Below are 14,457 nucleotides of genomic sequence, written 5' to 3'. Positions count from 1 at the left end.
GGAGTAAAGTGGCAGCAGCAGTAGCCCTAGCTCTATCTAGCGGCATTGGCAAAAGGCAGCGCAACTGCACAAGGAACAATTTATGTCACGTACAGTACATGAAGCCTAGTAAGAGAGAGAGAGAGAGAGGGGGAGTCACTACTCACTAGTCAGAGAGATTCGGGGGGAGAGAGAGAGAGAAGGGGGGGGGGGGTTTAGTGCCTGGTACTCTGGTTAAAGATTTTTGACAGGCCTAGCTAGAGTCCACAAGGCCTAGCATTAGCAAAGCTGCCAAGAGCCCAGGAGAACACTGTTCTCTCTCTCTCTCTCTCCCCAAGCAACCGAATGCATGGTCTCTCTCTCTATGAATTATTGCAGGTGTCAGGGAGACAGCAAAGCAAGTTGTTCCCTCCTTTCCCCTCAACTGTTGTTGGCTTCTGTTCGCCTTTCCATCTCCTCTTCTTTGGCTTCTGTTCCCCCCACTCCCCCCGTATCCGCCTGTTTCAGTTTCAAGCTCACGTCTCCTCCTTTTCTCCCCTTTTTCTTTTCTGATTTGCTACGGTACTGTACATCGCTTCTCTTTATCCGTTGCTCCAGTACTACCATAAAAATGCGAGATCGAAAAAGCTTTTTTTAATTGATGAAAAAAATCCTTCCTATGCATGTATCAATGGTCTTCAGTTTTCTGTTTCTGCGTGTGGTCATTCTAACAGGGAAGAAAAAAAAGAATTCTAACAGGGAAGAAAGGAAAACACAATGGTGCTCTAGCTCGACGGCTAGTGGACACGCTGTTCATGTGAGCGCTGGGGCCTCGCGCCCTCGCCGGTCACCACTGTAACGGCTCGGCGCAAGGCGACAAGCTGCAGAGCCCCGGGCCAGCCGAGGCCACCACCTGACACCTCCCCTCCGCACACGCACACGCTCGGCGCCCGCGCCAGCTTTTTCCCCGGCACGTGCGGTCACCACTGGCACGGCCCACGAGGGGTTTCCAGCTTCACGGTGCCCACCTCCTCCCAAACAGACGGCGTCACCGGAATCCCTCGCCCTCTCTCTCTGGCGGCCTGGCCTCTCCCCGCCTGCCGGCGACTTAACGGCCGTGAGCGAGCCGGGTGCGGTGCGGGGGGCGATCTTGTTTGTCGGGTAGCCTGGCGGGAAAAGTCGGGGAGCCACTCGGCGGGCGGACAGGGGCCCGGGGCCCGAGGCCACACGTGTGGCCGTGGACGCGTGGACGGGCTCGATGCGACGCCTGCTGCGGGTACGGACGGCCGCGATGGGCCGTCACGGTCCCCGGCGGGTGGGGTGGGTCCCGTTGTGCCAGCCGCTGCTTTCGGCGTTTCGCGTCGGCCTTCTGGGTTTGGGCTTTGGCTCCTTCGCTGGTGGTGCTCGGTCCAGTTGGGCTCATTTCTTTCGGTTGTTTTTAAGAAAACTTTTTATTTGACATTAGAAAAGTTGCTTATTCCTTCATTGACTCTTTAAAAAAATTTCTTTTCTATTTGACACCAAATTCAAATTTGGTTCCCAATTTGACACTACCGTGTGAATAGTGTTAAAGCCGGCTGTGAAAAGATGATTTTACCCCTAACATGCCCGGAACAATTTTGCATCCAATAAATTTAAGGAAAAATCAGCAGGTTGGTTACAGATTACTGCTTCTTCCTCTGTAGCCTCACGCGGTCGATCTCAATCTGCTCCCTCCTACACTCGTCACTGCAGAACGGCGTGTCCCCTCTGCGCTTCCGGACGAGAGGGCGGCGCGCGCATGCATGCAACGGCGGGGTGTTAATCGCTTCCTGAATCGCCTGCAAAGGGAAACAACAATACGAGGAGCATGACGGCGCTAGCAGGCTGTATACGAAGATGTCGCCGCAGAGCGCCTTGCGGTAGAGGGTGCACTCGTCCATGAATTGGTTCGGCTCCTCGGCCTCTATGTCGAGGACGCGGAGCATGGACGGCATGCGCCGCGCGGAGCAGGGTCTCCGGCCGTCTTCCGCCGCGCCCTAGCGCTGCCCTCCGTGGAGCGCCGCGGCCGGTGGCCCTGCGCGCTGCTGTTGCCGCCGTGAAGTTCGGGTCGCCGAACACATGGAAGTAGGACGAGGTGAACTCCATCCGGCCGGCGCCGGCGTCCTCGGCACGAAGGAAGCGCGCGCGGGGGCTGGTTGGTCCAGGAGCTGTCACACAGCACACGGCCGGAGGCGTAGGACGACAGCTAGGGCCGGAGGCGCACGACGATGGAGTAGTAATATATATTTGAAAAGGGATGGAGTAGTATTTCCAAGATTACCCCTACAAAATACTACAGAAATTAGCACGCGGACCTTCGCGGCGTGCCCAGATGACACCAAAATCGATTATTAACCGGGTTTGCGTGCACCAGAGAGCTGGAGTAATCATGATTATCATGGTAAACCACATGCTCGCGCTGCTGATTTACATTTACGAATACCTTCCGTTCGGCTTCGGCGCATGCTCCGGCCACTTGGCGACAGGGATCGGGACACTGGACACGGCGGCCGCCGTGCTTATTTGTTGGGTTCGCGCCGGAAGAGGCCGGATGAAGCGTGGCGTGTCTTGTTAACTAGGAGCAGGGTGTGAACATGACCCTTGGCGTATCAGGCCCTCCAATGCCGCTGCTGGGGTAGGTCATTAGTCTAATCGAATCTCACTCAGGCCCGTTAGTTTACCAGTAGTATAATATAAACTACGGTAATGGTAAGATTAAGACGTCCGACGCGTAGAAAAAATTGCAGGTTCCGATCCATATTGCAAGAGACAAGTACTAATATTGCAATTATTATTTCTTTATATTGCGCAGCTAATGTTGCATGAAATATGATGTTAATGTTGCGATGGGAATTTTCCATCCTCGAATCGGATATCAAAATCATTTGTATACATAATCTTTTAATATTGTAAGTGTTAATTTTTTATGTTGCAGCTATTATTTATTAATATTATGACGGATCAAGGACCATCCGATGATAAAAAAATTCTGATCGAACGTCCGGACGCTCTAAAGTGCCGTATAAACTAACGAATAATCATTGCCCTAGCAGTTCATCAGCTGCAGAGCAGCAGCATGCCTGACAGGGCGGGCCCACCGCGCAGGTTACGCGCACGTGGGGGTTGGACTCGCGCGCGACGTCCCGCCCCGCGGCCGCTTGCTTCTCACATCACGTGGCCCATTCTACCTCGACGGGATGGGTCCGGCCCGCCCAGCAGCACCGACCACCTGGCCCAACTGATTAGTTGGACTAATTAAACTACTCCTTTGTACTACGGCATGTCGTTTTAGTTTGTTCAAGGAGCTTGCTCAGATGACAACATTATTTATTTTCTGGTTCTCCGGTCAGGAAAAAAAAACATTATTCTGGTTTTCGTTTTGTTCGCGCTGTGCCATTGTTTTAGAGTCATACTATTTTCTGCTTTGTTTATCATCCCGGTGCAAGGTCTTATCAACGAACGAATTCGTGGTGATGGAGTAAAGGGTACACAGAGCTTCCAGGTGAGCCGTGTCGTGTTTTTTTTTACTACACAGAAACAGTACTTACACTTTTTTATTTAACCTAGAACAACCCGGTCTCATATTGAGCAAAACGGCTGGTGCCATGTTACACGGTGTCATGCGAGTATGCGACGCCATTCTCACCATCCCCACATACGTATTATTAAGGGTCCGTTTGGAAGGATTTTTACCAGATTCGGCTTCACCTATTTTGTAAAAATCGAAATACTGTAGTGTGAAACTATTTTGTGTTTGGTAAGTTAGGGTAAAAATAAAGTAGAAGTCGTATGAAATCATTTTTTTACTTCACCGGTGAAGCATTCTGGAAGAGCAGCCCGTAACTAACGCCGGACTTGGGTGCACCAAACAATCGCACATCTTTGTTAGGCATCGTCCAGTGAGATTAGTAGAGGTGGTCGATGCTTAATTGGGATTGGGCTGGATTAAGGTAGCTAGCTGGATTGCTGTCAGGTGGCCGCCATGGCTAGCTGAGTGTATTGTGGTAGCGGAACATACCTTTCACTCCCAACTGTCGTAGCACAACATTTTCCTACAACGAAAACGATGCTTCGTTCAAAAAGATCGCAATCCCCATCATCTGTACTCGTATGCCGAAACCTTTCAACAAAGGTCAGACCAACGTCAAATTTCCAACACAACAAGGCGCCCTTTAGCTTACATGTATAGACCACGTGCTTTAATTGCGTTCTCCCGTGAAGCTTAAGCTCGCTCACAGGACACGCCACTGGAAGCGCAGCTCCGTGTTTTGGGATGGAGCTTGCGTGTCGTCGGACGGACGGACACGGCTGTCCTTAACCGCAGACAGGATCGAGTTAGGCAACATGCTCGATCGATCAGCGCCTTTTTCACTCAGTTTCTTCGTGGCCGCGTGGAGTCTCAGATCCAGTCAAAAAGGCAGCGGTAGCTAGCATTTCAATACAATAGCCGGAGTTCGTTAAAGGCTACTGCTACTAGCTAGTACAATAATGGGCGCACACGTCTCCGGCATTACCGTGCTCGTGGCAAGCAGGGGACGCGGTGGTGGTGGTCACCGGCCGGCGGCGGCCGGCCGCCGTAAGCATGCCTTGCCTTTCCCGGGGAGAGAGTGACACCTACGGCCGCTGCCTTTTCCCTGCTTTTGGTGGTGCCCGACGCTAGGTTCCAAGATCTGGGGTTTGTGTGCGTGTGCCGCACCAGCCATCTGAGGTGTTCAATTTAAGCACGAGGACAAAACAAGATCAACAACTACTTACTAAACTAAGAGTGGTCCGGAGTGAGCGAGTGACAGGGCGCGCGCGCTCCACTGCTAGCTCCAAGTGCCCGGGACCAAACTGATCAGTTCACCAGTAGTAGTCAGTTTAGCCTCTAACGGAAGAATGTGCAGACGGACATTAGTGTATGAAGCCTAACTACATAGGCAGGGGGCAGACAGAGAATCTATCTGCATCTCTGCACGGCGTGGTCCAGGAGCGCTGAAACTAGAGCCGTTCCTGTTCTTAAGCAAAGCTAGTAGGAGTGCGCCCACTAATTCCCATACTAGTACTTGATTTGATTTGATTTGTTTGCCTCATGCTAGCTAATTCCCATACTAAACAAGCAGTTGGCGCCTAAACACCCCCTACCCAAACCATTTGAGTATCTTGGGCAACCTACCTGCCCTCGCTAAACACCAACGATTGCATTTCCGAGGGCACTCAGACTCCCATATAAACTCGTGATTAGTTTAAGCAGGCAGGGCGTGCACTGTGCAGTGCTGCAACCAATACTCTGTCACTCCTTGTCAAAAAAAAGAAAAATACTCGGTCACTCGGACTGTAAGGAGGTCTCTAGTCAAAACTAACGGTGAGGAGGACCGGTAGCCAGTCAATTTTGGGCGTATCGCTAGCTCCTCGTTCCAGGCGCCGGCCGGCCGGCGCGGCCAGCCATGCACGTGCCGGCGACGAGGCACCGCCGCTCGCCGCTCGAACCGGCCGGTGAGAGGGATCGTCGTCAACGACAGAACAGAGAAGGGGCACGGATCGTGAGACCGCTCGTGCGTGCTGTGGCCCAGGGAACGAGCGAGCGGGCCACCTCGAGTGGCATTTTCATATGCTCTCAAACCGGCCGCTGCTGTGTGCTGGCTGCCGCCGCTCGCTGCAGGCGCGGTCTTTGAGCTTGGGAATTCCAGGGTAGGCGACGAGGGGCACGAGGGTGTGCCTATATCTTCGTGTTTTCTTGGATACCATCAAGACTTGGAGATCGAGTTTCATTCAAGCCGTAAGTGCTGCAGTCGGCCATTAGAGTGTCAGTAGGTTAGGCGTGCGTACATTTTTTTTTTGTTAGAGGAGAGAGGTTCAGTTAATCTTCATACAGACTAAGTTTAATTTAATTGCTGTTAGTACTGTATGTAGTATCCTATGCCAGAAGTCCAGAACAATAATCGGGCAAAATTTGAACATCGAACGACGCCCAAAGTAGCTCATCTGGTAAGTGGTAGTAAACACTAGTATTCTGACATCAAAGTAGAGTAGTTCACGTGTGCACAATGATCTGACATCTTTTCTCATCTCATTTACCATTCATCCAATTAAGAGTGCTCAGACCGACTGACACTAGCAAGCGGTAGCAACTTGGTCCAGTGCTGGAGTACCCATGCATTCTCGGCTTAGCCCGCCTCATGCACGTAACCGAACTTTTGTGAGATGCATTTGATTTCTTTCTTTTTTTTTTGAACTGAGATGCATTTGGTTTCTGATTTAGAGGTGACTGGCAAGCGTGTCTATTGATCACCTTTTCTTATTATATTCCTCTACTTAAATGAGAGTCTTGCAGCAATGTTTTTTCCCTTCATATCCATGATGCTTGCTAGTATATGTATGGCCATCCACGGCATAATATTTCCTTTCATTTTTTACATTGGGTCTTTAAGCAGCACTACATAATTCAGAGAAAGACCTAATTAAATAAATTAATGTTTAGATGAAAACCACATGGAACAATGCATGACAATGGTACTTTATGTTAGTTTTCTTAGAATGGTAGATGAAAGTAACTTAGAAGCACGCGATCAGGGTACTTTGGCTTAAATTTTAATGACATATGTAGGTAATTTGATTGAAGCATGTATTAGGGGCACTTTCGGTTAAGTTTTTTTTTCCGTAATATGTGATAGATGTGGGTATCTTTGTAGGAAACGTGTGAATAATCTAGGAGTGAATATTAGGGTATTTTGGGATTATTTTTTCTCAATAGCAAATGTGAGCAACTTAGAAACAAATTAGGATTCACGGTCTATTTATCAAGGATGATAAAAGTCCATCAAATATTTTATCCTTTTTAAAGAATTTTTCGGATTCCTTTTAAAGTGGAGGGTAAATAAGCTTCCAACTAATAGTAAAATGAGAAATTAAAACTAAGCTTCCCACTTATAGTAAAATGAGAAAAACTAACTAGTACTTCTAGAGTTAAATCAAGAAGTTGAATGTTAATTGATGGAAGATTCCTTTGTCCACATCAGCAACTACGCAGCAACGCGGATTTCAGAATCCTGCTTACAGCGTCCTATGCTGAATTTTCTCTTAATAAAATACATGCTTAGGTACGTTCATTAAAAAAAGCATCATAGGCCGAAATATGACGACGGTAACTACATCTCTGGCTTTTGGGCAGTAAAAAATATTCCTAATCTCAGATTGCCTTCATCCTGACCACGGGGCGACTTGATGTTTGCTATGCTATCCCTCCTCCAGACCTCCTCTCCTGTACACCACCGCCACCCGCCTGGACTCTGATCATGTCGCACCGACGCCGAGGAAGTCGTAGAAGTGCCGGGCGAGGCTGCCGCAGCTGTCGTCGTCGCAGGCCGCCGCACGGTGGCGCGCTGGGGAGGGAACGGAGAACGCGGAGCGCGCGCCGGGCGCGAACGCGGCGGCGCGAGGGGCCATGTCGTAGCCTGCGGCGCGGACAGACAAAACAGAGGCCATGTCAGCGAGAGCGAAGCAACACACCGTGAGACTAACGCGGGCGAAGCGTATGAAGCGACGAGGACCCGTACCGTCGTTCGAACTATGGTGGAAGCAGGGGGCGGCGGTCGCGCCGGCGGAGCCGAGGGAGAGGTCGGTGGTGCAGGTCGACGCGGACTCTTCGGACTCGCCGCCGCTGCACGCGCGGGTGGCCGCCGCCTCCGTGCGGATGCCGTGCTGGGCGTGCGCACCGCCGGCGTGGGACGGCAGGGGAGGGGAGCCGTAGTGGCTGCGGACGGTTGCGGCGACGGCGACGGCCGGCGCGAAGTGCGACGAAGAGGTGGTGGTGGTGCAGGAGGACGAAGGCTTGCGGCGTCGGATCGCGCCGGACCGCTCGCGCTGCCTGCGCGCGGCGAGGACGTGCCAGTGGTTCTTGACGGCGTTGTCGGTGCGCCCCGGGAAGAGGCGGGCGATGAGCGCCCACCTGTTGCCGTATGCGCGGTGCGCCGCCAGGAGGCGCTCCTCCTCCTCCTCCGTGAACGCCCGCCGGTTGATCCGCGGGTCCAGCTGGTTGAACCACCGCAGCCGGCAGCTCTTCCCTGCTCCATCATTCCATCAGAGCACGCATCGGTCAGGAACACGAAACAGACACGAGACGGAAATGCATGGTTCAATCGACCGCATTGCATCGTGTTACCTGATCGGCCGTCGAGCTTCTCGGCGATGAGGTTCCAGTTCCGGGGGCCGTGCTGCGCGACGAGTTCCTTGAGCTTGGCGTCCTCCGCGGGCCGCCAGTGGCCCCTCGCGCAGAGCTTCCCCTGCCCACTGCTGCCGCCGTGGCCACGGCCGGTGCTGACCTCCTCCGGGTCCTCTACATGGCCGTGGTACACCTCCTCCGGGACGGCGGCCGGCTCCTGTTCGACATGGAACGGAGACAGAGCCGCCGCCGGTGGAGCACAGCCGGAGAAACAAGCCATCTCACGAACCATTTGGGCTCAAGGCTTGAGGGGAGAGATTGTGAGAGAGGAAGCTGCAATTGCAAACGGTGAAGAGAGGAGGAGAGGGAAAGCGAATGCTCGCTGCTGCTGCTGCTGCAAGGGGAGGCTTGCTCTTGCTAATATAGGAGGCGGCTAGCTCTTCTTGCTCTGTCTCGACACTCCCAACTCCAAACAAAATGCCTTCTGCTCTTCTCTCTCTGTGACTCTGTGTCTAGTTGGATGCGTAGCCTTCTAGAGAGATTGGACATGGGACTGGTTTGGATGTACAGTAACTTCAGGCTTCCCTTCCCTGGACTTGCTTTAAGACTGATGGCAATAGGGGCGAGGTAGAGTTATGTTGTTCTGCACCCGGATCCGGTGCAGTCTGCACAATGCTTCGCTGCTACAGTACCTGATCGTGTCTCGCACGGTTCCGGGCCGTCCGATCCAGCTTCAACGGCTACGGTACTATGGTAGTGGCTACTGTACAACTGCGCGGAGCCCTGTCCTGTCCTTGCTGTTTGTCATTGTTCATGTGCCGTCCTTGGTAGGGAGAGACAGTGTGTTTATGAAATGGTTTTTCTTGGGTTCACCTTCAGAGGCCGCTCGTGTGGGCTTGGTTTGGGAAGTCCAACTCCAACCAGGCGACCACTACCGGAGGTGGAACTCTGTCCCTCCTTGCATCGACAAACCCCACCAGAACCCCGTTCTCCCTGTGCGCACCCACACAAGACTCCCCCGATCTCTTCCTCCTCCCAACCACGCCCATCAGCCACCCCATGACATTATTAGCACCATGACAGTGATGTTAAAATAATCACAAGGATAGCATCCAAGGATTGGCATGAGTTGTGTGTGGAAAACGTTCAAGGTTTTCTTTTCTCTCTCCCTCGACTGAACATAAGATTCCATCATTTGGCCGTCAGCAAGGATACGCATGGCGGCATGGGGGAAATATTAATACACCTAACAAAAAAAATGTAACATTATTATGCAAATATGTTCTGCAAAGTTGTTTATAGCCAAGGTTGGTCAAGTTGGCTAGAGGTGGTATCTACAAATAGTCATGTACTACCTCTAATAAGCGGTGGAAAAGAGAGTGAAGAAAGCTGTTCTGACAAGACCACGAGTGCATGATTTTTTTATTCAAAAATATATAGCACTGCCTTGGTTTCCTACTAGCTAGTATTCTTCTATTGAATTTAAATACTAAATAAATCGTACAAATTACGTAAAATTTTTAACTAGCTAGGTAGGTTACATGAAAACGCATTTCATATGTAGCATGGCGATAGAGTAGAAAACGGATGTGTACCTTGGAAAACACTGTGGTTCAGCCGTTTGGCCGTGGAAAGCGAGCAAATTAAAGTCTTTCTTTAAAGGAACTCTACGGTAGACTTAATACTGACCTGAACATTTGCCATTAAAAGGGATGGAATTTTACATCCCGGATTTGCTAATTATATGTGCGAATTGCAAGCGAACATTTGGAGGTCTAGTATTTGTTTCGATACAAGGACGATACATAAGGACATGAAATTAGACAAAGATAAGTATTCTCTTCTCCTGAATTATTAGTTGCTCACCCAAATCGAGTGTGAAAGTTTCAGTATAGTCACGGCCATGGCCATCTGTAGTGTTAATTAAGTACCAGGTCGACTGCAGGCATGTGCTTGGACTTGAGTGGCAAAATCGAGATCGTCAGAACCAGATAAAAGATCAGGGGTTTGAAATTTTGAATACCAAGGCACTGTGTGTGAAAGGGGCTCATCTCTCTCTCTCTCTCTCTCTCTCTCTCGTCAAGTTTTACTGCTACCTTTTCTTAACTCGTCGGCAGCGACTTTACAGTCGTCGTGTGTGAAAGTTTGCTCTATCTGAGTAGGTTCAGGTACCTACATAGGCCAACAGCCGGCTAGCTATCTCCCTGGCGCTGCTGCTCACTGGGACACTGGCAGCCATCTCGATCGGCTAGCTAGCTATCTGCACACAGTTTGGACTTTGGGTTGTTCCTATCCCCACATCGTTTATGCTCATTCTTGCATCATTGGACAGTGCTCATGAAGCCTGAATGCTATTATGGGCAGACTCAACACGCGATTTAATTTAACTGAACGGGGACGATCAGAGACTGCTATAGCGACGTGGTCATTAGGATGCTTGCCAGAGTGACCAACTGAACAAACAATTACAACGAGGAAAAAACAAAAGGATTATCCACAGTTACTTCCACTACTACACCTGCATGAAAGCACGTACCAGCAGATCCCTGACGACGGATCAGATGGTGCACGCATTCACGCTCGTTCAGTGTCCACTGTTCAGTGGATCGGATCAGTGTAAGTGTGCAATATAACTTTCACCGTCACTCCGTCAGGCCAGCTTTATTGACCATGTGTTACCGCGCGCAGAGGTGTGAAGAGCTCACTGACTCTGCTAGCCAACAAGTGAAGTCCAGTGATTCCATTCCGCCTGCTGCCACTGGGTCGACGCAGCGCGCATGCCGGCCTTCGGCCTCCGGCATGTTGCTCAATCACTGCACAGTCTCCCTCCTCTTTGTGTGAATTATTGCATGGCTGGTGAGGTCAGTAGGGCAGTGCAGGCGCGAGGGAGACAGCGTAGCAAGTTGCTCCCTCCTTTCCCCCCTCAGCCGCTGTCCTCCGTTCGCCGGACTTACTTTCCCGTCGCTGCTTCCCGCCGGCCGCCGGCCGCCTGGTCGCCCTGTGGTTGGACAAGCTCACGGCGTCTCTCCCCCGACTCTCTTCCTCTTGAACGATTCGCGGCGGCTGCTGGCTTTATTTATATTCATCATGCACCTCTGCTCCTCTCTCTCTCTCTCTCTGTGAAATTAGGGTCTTGTTTAGATCCCTCAAAATTCCAACTTTTTACTCTCTCTCCATCACATCAATTTTAGGATACCTGCATGGAGCAGTAAATATATGTAAAAAAATAATTAATTGCACAATTTAATTGTACATCACAAGATGAATCTTTTAATTCTAGTTAGTCTATGATTAGATAAAATTTATCAAATACAAATGAAAATGCTACAGTATCGTGTTGGAAAAAGTTTGCAATCTAAACAGCCCCTAGGTACCAGTACGTGTTAAACGCAGTCGTCTTTTCCAATGGGTCGCTAGCTCACTGAAGCCCCCAGGCCCCAAGTGACGAGTGGTACGACCGGTCCGTGCTGCCACAGCACCAGCCAAACCGTAACGGCCCGGCGCCACGCGACAAGAGCAGGGGCCTGCTCGGGACCAGACCGCATCCTGACACGCCCTTCCGCACACGCACGCGCTCGAAAACCTCCAGCTTTCCGACGTGCCGGCACGTGGGGCCAGCAGTCAGCAGACACTGGCAGGCACGCTCCCGGACGGTGGTACTAAACGGGCAGCCAGCCTCGCCTGGTACCGGAACCGGTAGGTGTGCGATTCTTTGCCCTAACGATCGCCACCGATTAAATTTTTTTTACTAAGTTCAGTCAATCGAGCTAGGTTTTGGTGATTGCATGGAAAAGTCCAGTTTGCATCCTAAAACTATAAAAAACTATCACAAAAAATCCAGTTTGCACCCTAAAACTATGAAAAGAACTAATACAAAAGTACAATTTACAATCTTTAACTATAAAACCGAATAAAGGAGGTCATCCAACTGTCGAAACCGGATAAATTTATCCCTTTTGAGTGGTTTCAAAGGCGGTTTTGTATTTATTTTTTAAAAGTAAAAGTTCTGGTTAGATCGAAAATATCAAAACTAATTTATTTTAAATTAGAAAAAAGAAACTAGTACCAAATTTTTTTCTAAAAATATAACATATCTATTTTCTCTCTATTTGAATCTTATTTATTCAAAAATAATAGACACAACTACAAGCAAATAAATAATATAAAAAATAGATCTGAATAACTGATAGCTGTTTGGATCCATCAACTAAATTTCAGCTGGCTAAATTTAGCTGCTAGGGATCCAAACGGTCCAGCTAAAGTTTAGCTGAGTTTAGCTATTTCAACATAGCTAAAGCCAGCTAAACTGGAGGATCCAAACACCCCAGCTAAAGTTTAGTTGGGAGAACTTTTAGCTAGCTAAAATTTTAGTAGCTAAATTTTAGTCGGGTGGATCCAAACAGGTCCTAAGTAGAGTGCCAATGGATAGATTACATTTTTAGAAAAATGTTGGTACGTTTTTCGTATTTTTGAGCTAAAATGAATTACTTATGAATTTTTAGTTTAAACTTGAATATTTTTAATTTTCAAAAAAATTAAAAAATCACATTTGACCGCTCAAAGGTTCAAATTTGCACGGTTTCAATAATTGGATGGTCTCAATTATCCGATTTTGTAATTGAAGGCTGGACGGCCTCTCTTAGTCTCCCACTTAATCTGCCAGATGATATCATCATAAAAAATTGCTACTCCTACTCTACTCTGCTGCTGCCACATAAGTGCCAAAGCTAACGCTATGATTTTCACTTGTATAAATTAGTTCAATTCCGTGTTAGCTCAGGGGTCTGATTCTTTTGGGTGGCCAACCTCTGCCCGACGTCCGTACTGGTGTTGAATCCGCTCTCTCGATAAAAAAAAGGAGAAAATGGTCATATTTGTATGATTGCAGCTCTCCTCAGCATGGATTGTAAAACTTAGTCTCATCATGGTGTCCAGGAATATGTAAACTGAGATTAAAGAGTGGATCTTATAATAGGGGCATATGCCCTACTACATTTTGGTATTTCAATATATCGGATTGCAGTTTATACTGAAAAAACTCCATGGTTTTGCAATCCCTGCCTTAAGGTTGAAAGAATATATATCTCCATTTCATGGCTATGTCTACCCTCATTAATATATGCGTTCTGCTAGGTCAACTTTTGACTTAAAAACATAACGACGCTCCATACCGTTAATTTGGACTAAATAAACATTACTTTCATATTTCCTTAAACGAACCATATAACCCCTATGTTTTCCTATTTTGCTATGTGCAGGAGAAAACTATTTAAACATGCGAAGTACAAGGCACTTTAAGAGTAATGAAATCTTACTAATGCAATTTTACAGTATGAAATCCTACCTTGCACTGCATGCTCTGTGTGTTTAAACTACACTACTGCTAGTGATTCTCATGGTACCTACTTATAGAAGTTTGGGAGTCGTCGAGCTCGGAAATGCAATCGTTGGTGTTTAGTGGGGGCAGGTAGTATGTACTAACCACTAATCAAATGGTTCCGGTAGGGGTTTAGGCGCCAACTGTGCATGTGGCAAACCTTGGAGCCCATAAACCAATCGGTTAAACAAATCAGCTGCTGGAACTAGGAGATGAATAAACAAGTGCATGCATGTAAGACTATGTATAGTTTCAGTGTTCCTGGACCACATTATGCAGGTGCAGATAGATTCTCTGTCTGATCTACTCTGCAGTTTAGTTCGTGTATGGTCTGCATATTCTTCCGTTAGTTAGGCTAAACAATTTGATTGACTAGCGGCCTGATCCCGTGCAACTCCATTGGACGGTTGCTCCGCCTTTTGCTTTGTTTGCTTGCGTTGTTTTGGCATCGGCTGTGAGCTCATGGTCCACTGTCCACTGTACCTGTCCCTCTGTGCGAACAACTGCACAGGTTGCTAAAATAATGCACAGCTTGTAGCATTGTACTAGGATGTTACAATTTCAGACTGGAACGGTGAAGCTGTTAGCGGACAGTCATGCATGGCTTGCGCCAAGGCCTCTCTATGATCAGAGATCATCAGTGCAACGACCACACTTCTAGTTGAATGGAATCAACAGGTTGCTGACAGGTACATTCCGGAATCAATCTGAAAATTCTGCAACGTTTGAGACATTTGTTAATCTCAGACATCTGCTGACAGACACGCATGTAAATCTCAGATCTTGGAACTTAGCGTGCGCAACTCAGCTCCAAAAGAAGAAAAGGCGCAGCCCTCAGTGTCCACTGGACCCGGCGGTGGCCATTTTGCTTGCTAACTGAACCACCAAGGCGTGCTATGCTGGCGGCTGGGCGGCGATCTTGTTCACTGTCTTATTTAGCGGCCACCACTTTTTTGACTGG

General features: G+C 48.9%; 1 protein-coding gene across 2 annotated transcripts; it reads right to left on the bottom strand.

Moving 5' to 3' along the window:
• Positions 1 to 6,924: 6,924 nt before the first annotated feature.
• Positions 6,925 to 8,595, bottom strand: LOC112894224 (transcription factor CSA-like). Of its 2 annotated transcripts, XM_025961861.1 has the most exons (3): positions 8,120 to 8,595; positions 7,515 to 8,021; positions 6,925 to 7,412 (listed from the first exon to the last, which is right to left on the bottom strand). In XM_025961861.1, exons 1-3 carry the CDS (start codon positions 8,409 to 8,411, stop codon positions 7,252 to 7,254), a joined length of 960 nt encoding a protein of 319 aa, XP_025817646.1. In that variant the 5' UTR covers positions 8,412 to 8,595; the 3' UTR covers positions 6,925 to 7,251. The 2 variants fall into 2 exon arrangements, with proteins under 2 accessions (XP_025817646.1, XP_025817645.1); XM_025961860.1 differs by having other exon boundaries at positions 6,925 to 8,021.
• Positions 8,596 to 14,457: the final 5,862 nt, after the last annotated feature.

This window comes from Panicum hallii, chromosome 5, assembly GCF_002211085.1.
Source record: "Panicum hallii strain FIL2 chromosome 5, PHallii_v3.1, whole genome shotgun sequence".
NCBI lineage: Eukaryota > Viridiplantae > Streptophyta > Magnoliopsida > Poales > Poaceae > Panicum > Panicum hallii.
This window is presented reverse-complemented; position numbering and strand designations above follow the sequence as displayed.

Bases quoted from the DNA above. Each gene is read 5' to 3' on its own strand.
- LOC112894224 (XM_025961860.1), bottom strand. From the start codon at position 8,411: ATGGTTCGTGAGATGGCTTGTTTCTCCGGCTGTGCTCCACCGGCGGCG. The intron at 8,022-8,119 runs GTAACACGATGC...ATGATGGAGCAG, and splicing joins GAAGCTCGACGGCCGATCAG to GGAAGAGCTGCCGGCTGCGG.